Source organism: Octodon degus, unplaced genomic scaffold, assembly GCF_000260255.1.
Source record: "Octodon degus isolate 3935 unplaced genomic scaffold, OctDeg1.0 scaffold00166, whole genome shotgun sequence".
NCBI lineage: Eukaryota > Metazoa > Chordata > Mammalia > Rodentia > Octodontidae > Octodon > Octodon degus.
In genome coordinates, this window is record NW_004524742.1 from 2,811,362 (window position 1) to 2,830,997 (window position 19,636).

The 19,636-nt window shown below is 34.0% G+C and overlaps 1 protein-coding gene and 1 pseudogene across 3 annotated transcripts in view; both read left to right on the forward strand.

The window, feature by feature from the left end:
* Dph6 (diphthamine biosynthesis 6) overlaps positions 1–19,636 on the forward strand; it is a 266,022-nt gene that overhangs the window by 36,283 nt on the left and 210,103 nt on the right. The window contains exon 4 of one of the 3 annotated variants that reach the window (XM_004643115.2): positions 7,002–7,188. The exons of the other annotated variants lie outside the window; for them this stretch is intronic. Within the exon in view, the coding sequence (XP_004643172.1) occupies positions 7,002–7,188 (187 nt within the window). Of the gene's footprint in view, positions 1–7,001; positions 7,189–19,636 lie in introns of those variants that run through there. 3 annotated transcript variants of the gene reach the window in all.
* LOC111813147 lies at positions 11,633–11,838 on the forward strand (annotated as a pseudogene).

Below are 19,636 nucleotides of genomic sequence, written 5' to 3' on the forward strand. Positions count from 1 at the left end.
TAGGCGTATGATAATATCAGTTCCTTTGCATTTACTATGTGCTAGTCTATGGTCTATTTTGGAGAAATTTCCATGTGCAGCAGAAAAGAATGTGTTTTCTGTCATTGGGTGGAACACTCTATAAAGGTCTACTAAGTCTATTTCTTCATGAGTTTGGCTTAGTTTTGTTATTTCTTTGCTTAATTTTTTGCGTAATCTCTTTGCATCAATGGGATGTTAAAGTCCCAATGACAATAGTGTTATTGGTCATTTGATTTTTCATGTGTGTTAAAATTTGACTTATATAGCTGGGTGCTCCTACATTGGGTGCATATATTTGTGATAACTCTTCCTCTTGTAGTTTTCCCCTAAGAAGTATATAGTGACTATTTTTATCTTTTAATCAGTCTTGGTGTGAAGTGAACATCATAGCAACCTAAATAGCTATCCCTGTTTTTTTCTGGGTTCTCGTCACATATTGTTTTCTACCCTTGCACTTTTAATCTGTTCATTTTATTTTTTAGTTAAATGTGTTTCTTGTATGCAGCATATTGGATTTTGTTTCTTGTTCCACTCTGCCCTCTGCTTCTTTTTTCGTTGTTTTAAACTTTTTATTTATTTGGTACAGGATCTTGCTACACAGCTTGGGCCAATAGTCATCCTCCTGTCTCAGCCTCCCCAGTGCTGGGATTATTTAAAGGCAAGAGCCACCATACCTGGTTTTTGTGGCCAGCTCACAGCAGGGCCAGCATGGCATGTAGTAACAGGAAACAAACTGGGTCCTTGTGTTTGTCGGACAGCTGCTTAGATTGTGGAGCTATCTCGCTGGCCCCAGTCTGCATCTTTTGATTGGTGAATTGAGGCTATTTATGTTTGGTGATTATAGCTGAAATGTATTAGCTTATCTTTGTCATGTTACTTTCCTGTTGTATCCTATTTTTCTCCATTTACTTGCTTGCTGTGCTTTGTGATTCCTTTCTGTTCTTGAAGTTGTGGTCATTTTTGTCTCTTTCGAGAATATCTTTCAGTATTCTTTGGGCTTTTTTTGGTGGTCATGAATTTCCTCATTTGTTTTTTGTCTTAGAAGTATCTTATTTTCAATTAAATTTAATAGATAATTTTGCAGAGTACATCAGTCTGGGTTGGAAGTAGTTTTCTTTCAGGACCTGAAATACTTTGCTCCAGCCTCTCCTTGACTTGATGATTTGTGTTGAAAAATCTGCTGTGTTTCTGATGAGCTTTCCAGCATGGGTGATCTGTTTTTTTCTCTAAAAGCTTTTATTCTGTTCTTTTGCTGAATTTCTGGAATTTTGATTATTATGTTTCTGGGTGTAGATTTATTTTTAATTTAGCTAATTGAAATTCTTTATTCTTTACTTAACTGTATGTTGGATTCTTTTCTTGTGCTAAATTTCCCTAGGAAAAGGGAAATTTTCAGCTGCTACTCTGCATGCAGTCTTTTTATGTCATTATGTTAACTCCTGCTGTTTCATTGATACCTTTGAGTCTTACACTGTTTTTCTTTGCATCATCTTGCAGCTGATGTAGTGTTATTTCCTGGTTCCTTATTATTTTTAAGAGATCTTTCCTTTCATATACTGTAGCTGCAATGCTGCCTTCAAGGTCTGAAATTGTATCTTCTGTTTTGTTCAAGTGGTTTTGCCAGGTTTCAATCGAATTCTTAATGTCCTAGATACCTTTTTAAATCTGTTTAACATATTGTTATTCTTTCCTGTATTGTTTGTTCAATGTTTCCATGCTTTTCCTATTCCCCTCTATTTTTTTCATCTGTGTTTTCATTCTGTGTGAATAATTCTTTCATGATTGTTGTCATTTCGTTTTTTACCTGAGAGATGATTTCTGATCTGATTTCTTCTGTAGCCTTCAGTTGCTATCATTTCTGAAATTTCAGATGAGACTTTCTTGTTCTTCAATGACCATGTCTCCTGGATTTGTTCTGGGTAGGCTGGAGATCTGAGATTGTCTTTTGCTTCTTCATTCTGACATTTTTGAAGTTCCCAATGTTTACCCTTTCTCTGCAGCAGTGGTAGCGGGGCTCCATGACAGTCAGGAGAGCCTGGGTCAGGCTCACTGAAGCTCCCCTTTCCAGTGGCATAGGTAGCCACAGGACAGCCAAACTCTGGCAAGATTGGGCTGCACACTTTTCATACATCTGGCTTTTTTTGACATGTCTTTTTAGATCATTTTTCAAAGTCAGTAACATAGAAGACAACAGCACCACCCAAAAATCAGTAACATTTTCTAAAGTAATAAGATTGCTGAGGGAACAAATTCATTAAAATTAATCTATTCACAACAGCTACTAAAAATACTGTGGGATAAATTTAACCAAAGAAGTGAGAGACCTCAACAGTGAGATTTATAAACCAGTAATGTAAGAAACAAAACACACAGAGGAAAAAAATAAAAAAAAATAAAAAAATAAAAGGAAAACATTCTTGTTCATGCATTGGAAGAAAAAGTATTGCTAAAATGCCTGTCCTACCCCAAACAATCTACAGATTTAATAAAATTCTCCTTTAGCATACTGATAACGTTCTTCAAAGAGACTGGGAGCTAAGCCAGGAGGATCACAAGTTTGAGCCCACCCTGGGCAATTTAGCAACTTAGACTGCACAAAATTAAAAATAAAAAGGAGTGGGGTGTTTTTCTCAGTGGTATGGACTCTCTGGGCTCAATTCCTAATACTGGGGGGGATGTATTTTAAGTGACTTAAAGAGTGGGTATTGTATTACATACTTTCTTTTATGGATGCCATACAAAGTTTAGTGTGCATTTTTTTGAGCTGTGCTCCTTTGGGATTCAGTTACTCCGTAAAATGTGAGTGACACTTTGTCTTATATATGGAGAACAAACAAGAATACCTACCAGAGCCTCTTTAGATTTCTAAAAAGAAAGATGCTGTATAAATGAATTATTACCATTATTGTTAAGGGGGGGAGTAAAGCACTAAGAAATGAAGCCAAGATCTTGGCTCTAAACTACATCCCCAACTCTTTCATTTTTTATTTTGAGAAAAGGTCTTATTGACTCACTAAATTTCCCAGGCTGTGTTTGGATTTAGGATTCTCCTGCCTCCCCTTCCCAGAATACTAAATTTGTTTGTTTATTTTTCCTTTCAACCTCATGTCAGTCTCAGATCTTTATTTCCTACTTCCAAAGTAATCCAGTAAAATAAAGTCATTTCTTTCATTGCACACAACATTCTTGTAGGATATTAATATGAAGTAGTTGCTGTAAGTGGGTATTAAAATGAGTGTAATTCTTCTTGACTTTATTCATAAATTAATGCAGAGAAGAAAAAGAATGGCAATTATTCAAATTGTGAAAGAGATTTTAAGGGAGACAAATTTATATTATAGATTGGATTGAATTTATCCTTCCTCATTTGTTGCTTATAAATTTTGGCCGTCCTGTGTCTTTTTTAGACATTTTTAGATGGGACAACTTTCCAAGAGATATATGGAATTAGTATTTTCTACCTAATATCTGATGTGAGTAAATGTAAACCTTTCTCTTCCCTTGAACTCTCTTGCTTCCCAGCACCATGTCATGAGCTCTATTTCCTCTTACCATGCTACCTGATCTTAAAGCTGTAGGCAAAAGACTGAAATCTTTTATCAGCTGTGAGCCAAAATAAACCTCTCCTTTAGTTCGTGGGTGTTGTTGGTTCTGTCCTAGCAAAACGAAAGTAGACAGAAATGGACAAAGGAGAGAAACTGTTATCATTTAATAAATCACCTGTAGTCTTCCCTTTTGAGCCTTGTATAATTTAGATCCTTCAAGCACTTTGATTGATCTCATAACCATTTTTGTGACTTACTTTATCCTTATCTATGTTCTTCTGACTTTGCTTGGTTAGGTAGCCTGATGTTGATTAAAGAAAGCTAGTAAGAATCAGCTAGTGAATTTTAATATAGGATAATTTGATACTGTAAGACATGATTTCTAAATCTGTAAAGAAAAAAGTGTTCTTGAGCTTTGAGATTTTTATGCAAGTTTTTTATACATACGAATTTCGAAGAAGAGAGGTCCACATTTTTTTCTCAAAGTGAAAAGACTTTTTCAAAGTTTAAGAATGTCTGCTTTTAACCATTAATTTTAGAATATCTTATAACTTTTGATTATTTATGACAATTTGTGTCAGTAGTCAGTTGTCCTCTGAGTTGTAGCATAAGCTGTGCTATGTACTGTGAGATCAAAGTTTTCTGCGGCTTCCCAAGAGTAAGAAATGGAGATAGTACTGAGAGCAGACAGTGTTTTTTGTGTATTTCTCCAGAATGGTATCAGGATTTTAAAGAGCAAAGAGTACAAAGTGATATTTTAAGATTTTTAGGTAAGAATTGATGGGGACTATAGAAGAAGCCAGTGCTTTGGGCACCTGTCTGATTCTAAATAAGCTTTTGGATTTTATGTTGAAAGACAACAGACAGGGGTATAAAATAGGTAATGTGCAGAATAGGCATTGCTCTTGATTTTTTTTCAAGTATTGCTCTTCTTTGTTTGTATTTCTATCTGTTGGTTTTAGTTACTTTTGAGTAGTTATTACAACTTTTTTGCATAGATATTTGCATTTATTTATTTATTTGTTTATTATTTTAGGGAAGGGTCTACAGGGTGTTCAGGGTCTCACTACTAGATCAGACTTGTAGTGATCCTCCTGTTTACAGCCTCCCAAGAGTAGGATTACAGGCGCGCGCCACCACGCCCAGTCTTAGTTGCCATCTCAGCACGCTCTGGGGGCGGGGCTGGCATGGCAGGCAGGGCATTGAACCCCTGAACCCTGCGTCTGCTTGCAGGTGCATTAATCCTCTGAGCTATTTGGCCAGCCCTCTATATTTGCATTTATATGTACTCTGTGACTTCATAACCTCTAGATGGCACCCTATGTTTTTCAAATTTGGATAATCTTTAGTGCCCATCATAGTGCCTTTATTATAAAAGGTGCCCAGAAGGTTTTGGTTTATATTTGTACTGGGCATGCTGTTGTGGATTTTCACCAGCTACAGCCAATCTTATGGCAATCAAAGGGAGAAATTTCCCAGAATTTAATGTGTGATAGTTTTACCTTACTAATATATATTATATAATTTTTATTGTGTGAACTTTATAAATCATGCAAGTCCTTTTCTTCTCTATATTATTTGTTGGAAAACCCAGAACCATGTGATTGTTTTTATTTATGTACCTATATTCCAGGCTTTGGTACAAGGTTTTTGACTGTACGGTTTTTATGTCAGTCAAGTAGTGCTTATTGTTACTATTTTGCAAATAAATGAGCTGAGACACAGAGAGGTTTAAGAGACTGGTCTAAGGTCACATAACTAAAACGTGGTGGAATATGTACTTTTAATCATTACATTCTGCTGCCTCTCATCATTGCTTTTTTATTAATTTTAATGAGAGAAAAAAAAAAGAAAACCATGTTTCTAAATAGACGTGTAGTTTAGGTGTATTTCACAGAGAAAGAAAATCAAGTGACATGAAATATTCAGTCTGACTGCCCTAGTTACTCTTTCTCCTTGTTTGAGACAAAGTACTCAACAGTCACAGTAAACAGCAAGAAAATTTTATTTGGCTCAAAGTTTGTGGAAGTTTCAGTTCATAGTTGGCTGGCTCCAAAGCAAAGTGGCATTGCAGAGGGGACATCACAAAGGAGAAAAATACCATGGTGGGTAGATGACAGGGAAGCAATGAAGTAACAAATAGGCAGCAGCAGGCTTGCAGTTTTTTCTGTCCCTTTGTATCCACCTAGGGTATCTGCCTTTTGGGTGTTGTATGTCACTCCAGGGTGAGCCTTCCCATTATCCTATGACAAAACAATGAGTAGACTAATTCAGTGATCGAACACCCTTAATGTCAGTATCACACATCTTATATCCAGTCACCTCTAAGGCTTTGGGAGACAGATAGATACAAGCTATAGTACTATCCTTTGGCAGTAATAAGAAAAGGTATGGTTTTAGAGGTATAGGTGCTTTTATATGCTGTTAGAAGCCCTTTAAATCGGTTCTGCCTTCCTTTAGGCACAAGTCATGAGACTAAAAAAAATTACACTTTTTTTACCCACAAATTCCACATTGGAGAGTTTAAGAAAATAAAGATATGTTGGAAGATTTAGAAGTGATCTAAATTATCTCTTCATTCAGTGGAATGCTTTATGGAATCAAAAATGAAGCTGTGGAAATACACCTGTATTGAAAGGAATAGCATTTTTGAAAAATGTATTTGCCTAAGTATATGCATAAAAGTAGTTGAAGGATATTTTTGTGTATAAACTGTAGTGTTGGGCCAGCCAGATAGCTCGGCGGACTAAAGCACCTGCTTAGGCAGAGCGCAGCATCTGGGGTTTGAACCCTGGCGTTCTGTGCCAGCCCTGACCCCTGGGGCTCGCTGAGACAGAGACTGAGGTTGGGCGTGGTGGCGCATGCCTGTAATCTCAGCAATTGGGAGGCTGAAAAATGGGAGAATCCCTACGAGTCGGATCTACGTAGTGAGACCCTGTAGACCCTGCCCTAAGTTTATAAATAAACAAACCGTAGTGTTTATATCATTTTTACACATTTGGATTTTTATTTTCTTGCAGTGAATGTATATTGCTTTTGAAACTGCTCTGTTGAAATTTGGAGACTATTTTAAAATACACAGAGTGGTAGAGGGGAAAAGGAAACCTGATAATCAACAGGATGTCCCACATCCCCTCAGTTCTTTTTTGAAGTTCATGACAAGCCTGTTTTTCTTTTCAGAGCTGTGTTTGAGAGATGTTTTATTTTATTTTATTTATTTTTGCTGTGACGAATGTCTGTCATTTTCTAAATGCGAACGCCAGTGTCACAGTTAGGTGCATAGAGTTCTTTTCACTCCCTGACAGCCCTGTTGTGTTAATACTGAACAAGCAGAGGCAGCCTAACTGATGGTGGGAGACTGTGAACCAGCCTCAGGGCTTTTTCTGGTCGGTCCTGAACCCCTGATTGCCACATTTTCCTAATTTCCCATTTCCTGGGCATCACTAGCATGACCTTGTTTGCTGAATATGATTCTCTGAATCTCCAAGATTTTCACATGTATTTGGAATTGGGCAGCCAGGCAATTGTTTACAGGACTGTAAATGAACTGTGCACTCACAGCAAGTTTGATAAACACACATTTCCTCCTTTTATCAGAGAGATTGTAGAATGTAAAGTATGAGTTTCCAATTTTACTTACTCCCCTCAACCTTTTTCCTGTTTAAAAACTTAGACATACTAATTGGATGCTGATCTGTCCCTGTTTTTCATTTTGCTTACTGATAGGTGACGGCTTATCCCAAGACTTACCTTAGCAAGATTTGGCAAACCTTCAAAAATAAACGTTCATGTATTCAACTTAAAAGAGATTCATCCCAAGGAATGTAATGTGAGCACTAATTAAGAGTAATGACTGCTAATCACTTTGCTTTTTATACTCTTTTAGGAGCACTGCGATTATCCAATGTAGTTAAGTAAAATGCTTGTATAAGAATCAACAATGCTGCATCCTTTTAGCAGCTATTGCTCACAATTAAGCTTTGCATAAATTAGAGTTAACTAAAATTGATTTTAATATGTTATGCTTCTGTGATAGTAAACTGAAATATCCTGTTAAAATCTTGAATATTAAAAAGATTTTACCTGAGGGTTTTTTTTTAATACAATCATTCTAGTGGTACATGAAAAACAGTATTTCATACAAATTTTCTCACAATTCATGGCACTTAGATTTCTTTAGAATTGCAAGTGCCTCTTAATAGTCACAGCAACACTTTGATTCTGTTATAAGCATTTATTTTATCAGATCAATGAGAATAGATAGGCCTATTTAATTTTTCTGATTTTGTATATTGATTTCTAGAAGATCTTACAGATCTTTTTGTATTATATAATCCATTTATATAAATATAAATTTGGTTCATAGTTTATGCATTCAGCATTCATTAAACAGGGTTATTTTGTTACATTTAGTGTATTATTAGAGCATTATAGAAGCTATTTAGACATTCGACATACAACCATTTGCTTCAGAAGGCTGTTAAGTAAAACTACATGTTAATAATTGAAGGGAGCAGTGTGAAGGTAGCATTTTGGTCAAGTTAATAAGTTATAACTTAGAATTAGTACTAGTGACTGCAACAGTGCTTTACGTTTGACTTTTATTGGCTGAAAATAACTTGTTAAATTGGAACTTGTATAACAAAATGAAATCTACATACTATCTCAAGCCCATTTCCCTGTTTGATTTATGAAAGGTTGACATATTATTTAAGAATTTTTAATACTTTCATCATTTTCTATTTTGATTTTAGAGAAGGTGCCAGTCTTTTTGGAAGTATGAGAATGACAAAACTGGTTGTCTATTGTTTTTCTAGGTAATTTGAGATTTTATACAAGAAACCTCAGTTTTATGGTAGTGCCTGTGTTAATATTGATCTGTTATGTTTTGATATGATTTGATGTTGTGTTCTTGGAGTATCTTATTTTTTTGTTATATATAATACCTCCAGTTTGTTGGTCCATGGTTTTGCAATTCTTATGGCTCATATATATGTATTTCTAAAGAGATTCAGTGATTCAGGACATTATTTTTAATTACCAAATAGGAATAATTTTACCCTTTCACATTTATATTATTTATAGTCTAAAAATTAAGTTTCTTGTGAATAAACAAGGGGAGAAATTAAGTGGCAGTACAAAAATCTTTATTGTTATGTTGTAAGCGTGTGTATTTATAAAAATCTTTGATACCGTACTTAATTATATTTGGTTTCAAAGAAATATAGCAAGATTGATGTAAGAGAACAAAATATGGATGTTTAATTGAATGTTATCCATACGCCATTTATAAAAGTAGTTGTATGATGTAACTTATTTATTTTACATTGTAGTTTTGTATTGTACAGAAGTTCAAAATGTATGTCTATGAGGAAAATCTTTCTACTTTTTTAATTTATATTTAAGAAGGTGAGGATTTCATTCTTCAGTTTTGACTCTTTTTCCCCCATTGTGTTTACTTTCATGTGAGAATGATTGATCTGTAACTGTCATTTTACCCAAAGAGGGGACAAATGAAATTGGCCTTTCAGATAAAAGTACACAAACAGACTGGTATTCTCTTTCTTGATAGAATTATGGAAGGCTTATATAAGGTGCCACATTTATTTTCCTATTGATTATGAAGAGGATTCTGCAGTGGGGTGCTGTTTCCAATGGATAAGGTGGTGCTATGATTAGTTACCTTTCTCATGAAAGCACTACAAAGGAAAATGCAAAATGTGTGCAGTGCAGTGTTCTCAGTTTGACAGTTGTTTTTGTTAAGGTTTTTTTCTCCCCCCCCCCCCATTGAAGTCTGGCCTATTTTAGAAAAATGTAACATTTTTTTTCTTTGTATTAGCCTTAGTAGATTTCCATGCATTTGACCCTTTAAGGAAATTACATTATAGACAGTTTTCTTTTTTTAGGCTTCTATTGTAAAGCTTCAAAGCTGATGCAACAGTGCCCTCTATGGTATTTTAATGAACAGTAAATAGAGGTATTTGCCGTGGAATATTCAGGTAAGAAGCAGGATATTTAAATTTAATTTTTGCTCAGACAAGAGACCCTTTTTTCCTAAGTAGACAATCTTGTTTTTCTCTAGTGGCTTTACTTTAAACAAAGGGAACAAAAGACCATTCTGAGTTTTCATTTAAAATTATTGGCTACCTCTTGTTACCCAGTGGTAAATCTCAAGTTTTATCAGACATTCATCAGAGTAATTTGAGATTGAAGAAATCCTACAAGCAGTACTGTCCCTTCATGAAATATCTTTCTGTAGCTGAGCTCAAATAAGAGTGTCTAAAATTTTTTTTAGTTCCTTTGTATTTTTTTCTTCTATTTAATTAGAACCTAGTCAGCTGCCTACAATTTAACTTTTATTTTTATCTGAATTGGATAACCCAGGCTTTATACAAGGCATTATTCAAATTCAATCCAAGGGAGTTACATAATGATTGAAGTATTTGTCATTCATTAGTGTTGATTTAAATTTTAGATTTCCCCTCCTCTCTTCTTTGGTTACCTATTTAATTATGTGTGTCCATAGTCAAATTTTGCATTAAAAAATACAACTAGATGGGAAGTTATTGATTAATAAAAGTTGCATCGTATCTAATAGATAAAAATTGCATGGATCTAGTTTAATTTGCTACTGAAAATATTTCATCAAAAAAATATGAACTTGAGTTCTAATTTCTCCATGTATTCACTATGTGATGTTAAGCACATATCCAAGCCTCTAGGCTGCTGTCATGTCTGTATAATGGGAGTAAAAGTAGCTTATCCTTTGAGGTATTTAGCCTTTTAGATATTAAAATTGTATTTATCAGTTAACTAGGTTATCGTAAATGCTTAACTGATAACTTTATTTCAAGTAACACAGTACAAGGGCAAATGACTTTGTTGTATAGGAGAAAATTGTGATATGTGAAATATATATACTGTAGTGTAGATTTTTAAAAAATTCTATCTGGCAACTTCTAGTGAGTTATTTGAATGTGAGTATTGGCACAGCATTCCTCAGTAATGTAGAATGATAAAATTAGATGTGCATTTGCTTTCAACTGCTTACAGACCTCATTCCCAAATGTTTTAAACAGGCCATCTCTTTAAGCTTTATTTTAGTAGACATTTACTCAAACCAATATTAGGAAATATGTATGTAAAAATTGATAATAAATAAAATATAAATGGAAAAAAGGACCAGAGGTTTTAAATTTTTGTTTTAGAATATCAGTCAGAGGTTTGAATACTTTTTTCATTTACCTGTGTTCTAAGTAGCTTTGTCTTCTCCATCACCTTTGTTTTTTTTTTTTTTTTTCATTTTATTTATTTGTGTGTGTGTGTGTGTGTGTGTGGCCAGCTCAGCCTACCTGGGGGCGGGGCTGGCTGGCATGTGGTGCTGGGGGATTGAACCGCGGTCCCTGTGCTTTGCTAAGCTTGTTCTAAGTAGGTGCTTTAGACCACTGAGCCATCTCACCAGCCCCACTCTCCATCACCTTTGAAAAGTACTAGTGTATAAAATAAGTGAAAGTGGATTTTAATCTGATTGAAGTAGAGATATAGGCCTAGAGTCCTTTTCTTTTGAAGAAACAAAGTTTAAAAGCTATTGGTATTGCACTCTATAGGTATGTTTATTGATAGCTAACACTCTTTGTACTCTGGGCATTTAGTACCTAATTCCTTTAGTACCTAAATACCTTTGTACTTAGCAGGTGCTCAGTTAATGTGCACTCTGCACAGAACTTTTGAACATACTATAGGTGTAAAAACCCACCTTTGAATGAAGCCCTGTAGTACTAAAGCGATTTTTTTAACAAACAATTTAAAATAAGCACACTGTGGTGTACCCCTCAATTTTTTAAGAATTACACAAATTGGGCTATAAGTAAGAGGAAATAAGTCAACAAAATATCACCTTTAGGATGATTAACTGCCCTGGCAAGTGCAAGGGTCTGAGTTCAACCCCCAGTTCTGAAAAAAAAAAAAAAAAAAAAAAAAAAATCTTAAAAAAAAAAAAAAAAAAAAAAAAAAAAAGATTAAAAGCAATTATAGTATTATACAAAGATAGATTTAAACACAGACATAGCTTTGCGCAATGACAGTATCGTAGCCAATGAGGTTTATCCGAGGCGCGATTATTGCTAATTGTAAACACAGACATATTAGATGACCCAGTGATAAAAATAATCAACAAACACATTTAACACTTGTCAACATGTAATGCATTGTTTTTCTTTTAAAGTTCTAATTTGTTTTATTACTAGGTGTTTTTAGTAACTTTGAGTTTAATATGATAAACCACATTCCTTTTAGTATATCACTGGAATTAGAATGGAGTACCACAAAAATATCTTCTATAAAGAAGGAATCAGCATTTTAAGCTTCTGCTACAAGAATGAACTCTAGAAACAAAATACAATTATTCTTTTTAAAACAATGGCCAGTTGCAATAAGAAACATGTTTAAAATTGAACTATAGCTTCCAAAACTGACAAGATACTGCCTACAAAAAAAAAGGAGTCAGAATTTTTCTTTGCAATGAGAGTACCAAATTAAGAATCTGCTTAATTAAAATAGTGATAAATGTAGATTACTTTACTGAAGACAGTGAAATACAGCTGCTGTGTCTAGTGAAAACCTGCATAATTTACCAAGACTGTACAAAGAAGCAATGAGCAGCCGCTACAGACTGTTATAGGAAATGTCCTATTTGTTCTACATACATTTCTTTTTTTAATTAAAATGTCAATGATAATTTCATAGCTGTTCTCCAAAAAAATCCTTCTGAAATTTTTTCAGGGTGGTGGAATATGAGATAAAATCATTACTGCTGCTGAGTAAAACAGATAAAACCTGAGAAGAAAATAACATTATTTTTTATTCGTTTTTGAGTTGATATTAAACTATGTGACTTTCTTCACAGTACGCCTGAGAGAAATGTGACAAAATATTTGAACGTACATTTTATTTGAAAATCATTGGGCCAGGCAAGGTGGTGCATGCCTATAATCCCTGTGCTCAGGAAACTGAGGCAGGAAAATCACTAGTTCAAGGCCAGGCTGGACTGCTTAGTTAAATAATTAAATAATTGTTACAAACAAACAGAACCCTTCTTTGGGAACCACAGCAAGATTTGGGTGGAGATAGAGGTAGTATTGGTTAAAATAAAGGTGTAGATGAGTACTGTGAGATTCTCAAGGTGGAGCTGCCACTTCTTCCTCCTTAGTAGGTGTATCAGGACCAGCTGGACTATTTTGCCAGCTCAGTTTTTCATTGTGTTGTGATCAGGGCTATTGGTGGATATGACTGAATGAGAACAAAGAAGACTGGAGATCAGAAAAGTGGTTGAGAACACCCCTCACACTGCATTGTTTTACTTTCATGATTACCAATGAGTTCATCATAAATATGCCTGAGAAATCTAATCCTGCATTTAACAGGAAATCTCAGTGAGTTTTGCTTTTGTTTTGTTAACTTAGTTGATTTACTTAACTTCTCATTGGGTTGATTTTCACATTTGTAAAATAAGACTTATAGTATTATGTCAATCAAAGAATTATTTTGTGTGTTTAATAGGATAACCCATTAGAATTGATCATATGGGAAATATCAGTAAGAGTTAACTGCTGCATTATTATTTGTTACTGGGTAAAATACTTTTTTTTAATTGGATGCAGTCGAGTATTACACTACTAACTTCATAATTATCTGTCATTGTTGCTCTGGTTTTTATGAAAGTTAGCTGTGGCCAGGGAGATAGTTTGGTGGCTTAAGTGCGTGGCTGGCAAGTGCAAGGTCCTGATTTTGATCCCAGGATACCAAAATCAAGCAAATAAACAAACAAACAAAAAATGGAAGAATGGGAAATTAGCTGTATTTCCCGGAGATGTGCTACTCTTATATTGTCTTTCTTTTTAGTACTTCATATGTTAGTTCAGTATTAATAAATCTGATCTCAGCATTGTATGTTTCTTTGTCTTTGCTATAGCAAAAACACAGGCTAGAATTAATGGACTATTTTGTAGTATTCAGTTCCCTAAATCGTCTTTTATGTGAGTGCCTCCTAAGAACTTCTTGACTTAAAAGGATTGTAGACAGAAAATGTGCACATCACCAAAAATTGGGAAATTATACAAAAAAAAAAAGAATGAAGATCTTCATAAGATGATTTTGTCCCATATAGTTTTTTTAATTTTTATTTGAGATAAAAATGATAAGTAGAATACCAGAATAAGAATTCAAGTGGTATGTAATCATTATTTGCAATGTTTACACGTGCTACATATTATAGAACAGTAATATACCTTTATTTTTTATCTGGCCATTTTTGTAAGTGCTGGAGAGAGCTAATGACAGTACAGAGTAAATGATTAAAGTGCATTGGCTCAGAGACTTAGCACTTCAAGTTTTAAGGCAGAAAGTTGCTGCTGTAAACTCAAAATAGTGTTGTAAACTCAAAATACATTCTTTACTTTTAAAAAATACTGCCTATTCCTTATAGCTTCCTCTCTGTTAATGAGTTAGTGTCTACCCTTCCTTGTCTGTATTACTATTTCTCCAAAGAATACTTTGTTCTGTGTAGTTCAGTATTGTATTGTCTGTCTGCTTATTTGGAAAATTGCATTTATGATTCATGGGTTGGCATATACTTTTATGCAATACCTTGAATTAATTATCAGTTTGTTCTTTACTAGTTTTGAGTTTCAAGGATTCTTCCAGAGATTAATTGAATTTCTTTTTCCTGGTCCTCATCAATAGAAAAGTGTTACAAATTAATGTAAATTTTTGAGGGTTTTCACCTAGGTAACACAATGGTTTTTGCCAAACTGAAGCCATGATTCAAAGCTAAAACTAAATCACATTTCCAATGTAGTGTATCCTAAAGTCACATGGATTAGGAACTATTTCCTTTCCTCTTAAATTAGTTGCTATGGTACCCACACTTATGGAAACATCATCGTATTTCAGATATTTGTTGAAATGATGAACTAGATTTTATTAAGGACTAGGTTAATATCCTATGTACTATAATTTCAGGCAGATATCAAGGAGCTTTGTTTTCAAATGAAATTCTTGAGCATGCATTAAGTATGTAGAACATTGTTTTCCACTTTGAATGACTTGATTTCTTCATCTTATTTTGCATATAGTGTGGTTTCTTAAGCTGTTATTAGTATTTATTTATTTATTTATTTATTTATTTATTTTTGCAGAACCAGGGATTGAACTCAGGCCCTTGCGCTTGCCAGGCAAGCGTTTATTCTACTGAGCTATCTCCCCAGCCCCTTGTTACTATTATTTTAAACTGCAATGTTATATAATAGGAAAAACTATTTTGTGAGGAGTTGTACATTGTTATAGTCTGTATGCCAAACAGTTTGGAACTATGCTTTCTGGTTAATTGATACGCACTGTATCACTGCTATGCATAAAGATCACTACTGTTAAATGAATTCTTGGTTTTATATAACAGACATATTGTAACTATAACTTTTCTGCTCTTTTCTTCATGTTTTTATTGACTTTTATTTTTTTATGTTAGTTATTGCAGTTATTTACTACTTTTGTATAATAGAAGTAGTGCTGGCCTTAGATGATAGCCGTTTTTCTTTGTATAGTTACTAGACCTAAAGAATTGACTTTTCTGTGCAATATTAACTTGTGATGTTTTTGTGCTTGTCCATCAGCTTCTGTTACATTTTGTTTTGTTTTCTATCTGTCTTCTCCTCTCCAGCAATGTAAAGAAAGAGTGGTTTGTCTTTTGAAAGAGATTTTTGGTGGTATCCTTATTCATGTTCATAATTTATTTGGTAAAGTTATTTTCTTAGAATCTTTTAGTGGCCTAATCCTTATTCTTCATTACTTTTTAAAAAAAATTTAATTATTTCCTGATTCTTTTTGACACTTAAAACAACTATTTTTTAATTAAAGGAAATACATAAAAGTTTAGAAAATATAAAGATTCTCAAAATGTAGTCATAGAAATAATATTTCGATAAATTTCCTCACATAAGATTCACATGCATACCCTGTGCATGAGTATAATCACTTATGTGTGTAACTATCTACATTGGCCATTTTTTTTATTTAAAATCTCAGGAACATTTACTTATGCTATTTAAACATCTATATGAACATAATTTGATAGATACTTAATATTTCTTCACTTGGCTGTATAACAAATTCCATAATGATTCCCTAATTTTGTAAATTTGGTTGAATAAAATCTTTACTATAAATAATACTGCCTTGATAAGTTATTATTTTTTATGTATCTAGTATGGGGAGCATTGATAATTTGACATTTTTAAAAATTCCCTAGGATAATTTCCAGACATATAATTAATAGATAAATGAGTATGATGGGGCTGGGGAGATGGCTCAGTAGAATAAGTGCTTTCCTGGCAAGCACAAGGGCCTGAGTTCAATCCCCATTCCACAAAAAAAAAAAAAAAAGAGTATGATAACTTTTGGCCATTGATAATATTGTGTAGTTGATTTCCGTAATTTTTTTTCCCCATGCCTTCAGGGCAGGTTTGAGTTGTGGGGATCGAACCACAGCAACCTGAGCCTGACTGCTTTGTTGAAGCATCCACTTAAAGAACTGAGCTAAGGGGCAGGCCCCCTCCATAAATGTTATACTCATCTATATAGTCATTATTTATATTTTCAAATTCTAAGATTTTTTGTAATGTATGTGGAACTTTAACTTGGAATTGTTTTCATAGTTCTTAGTATTTGGTAAATACATGTGTAGAATAACATCGTTACCATATTTGATTGCATTTTATTGTTAGAGCAAAACCAAAGAGATATATGTTGAAGCAGCTGAGTCATATAATGAAAAACTAAGGTGATCCCCCCATTAAAGAGAAATCAGTTTCTAGTGATTTAATCAGATAATAATCGATAGATGACCAGCTGTGAAGTAGATTAAATTTCAGTATGTTGTATATAGTGCTAATAATGTGCCGTGTGATCAAATCTAGCTACAGATACATACATATATTGTTTGTAAAGCATTTACTGGTATAATTTTAATCAGTAATTGTGTAATAGGCTCTATTTTCCCACTGCGGCGTTTTGTTTAAAATTTGAAAGTTTTACAACATTTAGAAATGATTTTTTATTTTTCTCAGTAAATACATCTCAATAGAAAGTTGGCTTAATAGGGCTAGCCAAATAGCTCAGTGAATTAAAGCACCTACAAGCAGGCACAGGGACCCAGGGTTCAATCCCCCAGTCTGCCGTGCTGGCCCTGTTTCCGGGGCACACTGAGAGGGCAATTGAGACTGGGCGTGGTGGCTCGCGCCTGTAATCCTAGCTCTTGGGAGGCTGTGAACAGGTGGATCACTAGGAGTCCGATCTAGTAGTGAGACCCTGAACACCCTGTAGATCCTTTCCTAAAATAAAAAATAAATAAATAAAAAAGTGTTGGCTTAATCATGATAGGTTATTTTGGGCAAATGTTTCTTTCTTTCTGTTTCTTTTCGTTGTTGTTTGTTTTTAGGGAAGAGTGTACAGGGTGTTCAGGTTCTCACTACTAGATTGGACTCGAAGTGATCCGCCTGTTCACAGCCTTCTAAGAGCTGGGATTACAGGCGCAAGCCACCATACCCAGTCTCAGTTGCCCTCCAGTGTGCCCCGGGGACAGGGACGGCTGGCAGACACAGGGACCCCAGCCCCTGAGCCTGCTTGCAGGCGCTTCAATCTGCTGAGCTAGTCGGTTGGCTCAGGCAAGTGTTTCTTACATCAAGTGTAGTATCTTAGTTATACTCTACGTTATACAAACTCTTGTTATAGATTTAAACTATGTCTTCTAAATATCACATAGAAAATATATTCTTTGTTTATATGAACTTTCATTATTAGTGTTGGCAGTTTCTACCATTTTCTACCGTTGCATTAAAAACAAACAAAACTAGTTTTATTTTTAGTTTGCTTACTAGATTTAGTATTATAATAGTTTTTTAATAAAATGTGCTTATTTTATGGTAATTATTCCTAAGGCTTACTAAGTTTTCGGTAAAAATGTATTACTTTCTTGTATTTTCTTGTATTATATCTACTTTTTGCTTAAATAATAAATATCATGTCATTTCTTGGTATTGTAACTACCTTTTGCTACTTATTCATAAAAAATTCTTTCCATGGTTTGTCACAGGGAATTAGAGAATACTGGCTTCTGTGATACCTTTTTAAAATAATAATCTCTTAGTAGCATCTTACTCATAATATGAAAGTGCTACTGTACAATGACTTGGACATATATGTATCAGCAGGAGTGTTGTTGAGACCAAGTTGTACTGTCTTCTTCCGAGCTGCTGGGCTTTTACTTTGTTTCATCTGCTTTTCAACTATAAACAGATCATATATATTTTGGGTAAACTTGTATGGTTTTGTTCTCTCACTGTTCTTTTTCTTTTCATTCTCAATTCAGTTTTCCCTCTTTTTCACTTCTCCTGTGCAGCTGTGCGTGTATGTATATACATTAATTTTTAGCTGCTCAAAACTTTACAGTATCTATATGTAATTTAAATACTTCAGGTTTATTTACATTTTACTTCATTAAGTCATGGCCATCTATATTGTTTATAGATTTTCATGAGTACAACTTGTTATTCACCTTTTTTTTTTTTTGATGAAGAATAAATGGTGGACCCAGATAAACTGTCATATTAATGAGTCAAACTTGATTATGCAAAGATGTCATCTGGGATCTTATTAAAATTTCAAGTTCTAAACCAGTTGGTGTTCAAGGATCCTGAGAGCTATGTAACACATGCCCAATAGATGATCTTTGTTTGAGGATACACTTTTGAGTGGTTAGGTGTGAGACCAGTGTCATTTTTTTAGAATAGAATGTTGCATTTCAAAGGCAGTTTCTTCATACATTACCTGTGCATTCAGTGTCTACATGGACTGAGGATGTATTTTGTTTTACAATCTCATTTTCCATGCAGGTTTAATTTTTTATTTTTATTAGCACATGTTTGTATTATGTAATGATTACATTCCTATCTTAGATCTTCTGTGATGGCCCCATATAGTTTCCCTAATGTAGTTTTTTTACTTAGTGTAGATTAATAATGGCATTTATTTTTTATTTTTGTATTTATGGTATACCATCTTCTATTGAAGATTGGAAACTTTTATGGGAATTTGAGAGTGAAAGTGATGGTTGGAAAGTGGGGAATTGGGAGCAGAGATGGAGGCAGGTAAATCTAAGCACTAGGCTGCTGCATAAAAGGCTTTCATTTCTTTTTCGTTCTTATGGTTTGTACTAGAAGAACCCTGTTCAAGCAGATTGAAATGATTTGCCTGCTGAAAATAAGAAAATGACCTAATGCCATTCATACATAGGAGTAGTTGTTCCCATTTAAATAAGATGCCTTTTTTGTCTTTGAAGTAGAGAGCCCCAACATTTCCTGTCCAAAAATTCCTGTACAGAGCTTGTAGCAATAAGAGTGTGTATTAGAACTCGCATCTCTTAGAAAGAGGTGGTACAGACAAGTTTTACAGGTTGTTCCATTATTTGCAGTTCAATGGACAAATGGACAAATGTTGATGGCCAGCATCAACACTCGTGTATATTTAAGGTAAAGTTTCATGTTTTGCAACATTGATAAGAAAAAACTGATCAAATTAACTAGTATGACTAGTTCTTGAGCTGATAGAAGTCACATACTCAATTATAAATTCAAAGAAAGAAAAGCAGGAAACTTTTTCCTTGCCAGCAAACAGTATGCTTGAAAATTAATTGTATTTTAATTTAGGGCAAAAACATCATCTAGCATGGATTTTGCTTTTTCAGACTTCTCAAGTCTTATTTTGAAACTGTGTGCAATATTTAAGTTATATTTCCAGCATTATTTGTCAGTGCTTTCAATGAATATAGATTACCCTTTCATTAGTCAACCTGCATTTAAAAAGCTTATGTTATGCCATAATACAGTAGAATTATTTGTAGTAATATTACAAGTCTCTAAATTGCATGAACATTATCCTGCTGTTTTATTGTTTTATAATGTAAAAGTAAATGCAAGCATTAAGAAATGTGCAGTGCTGTCAGGCTCCTTCAGGATTTA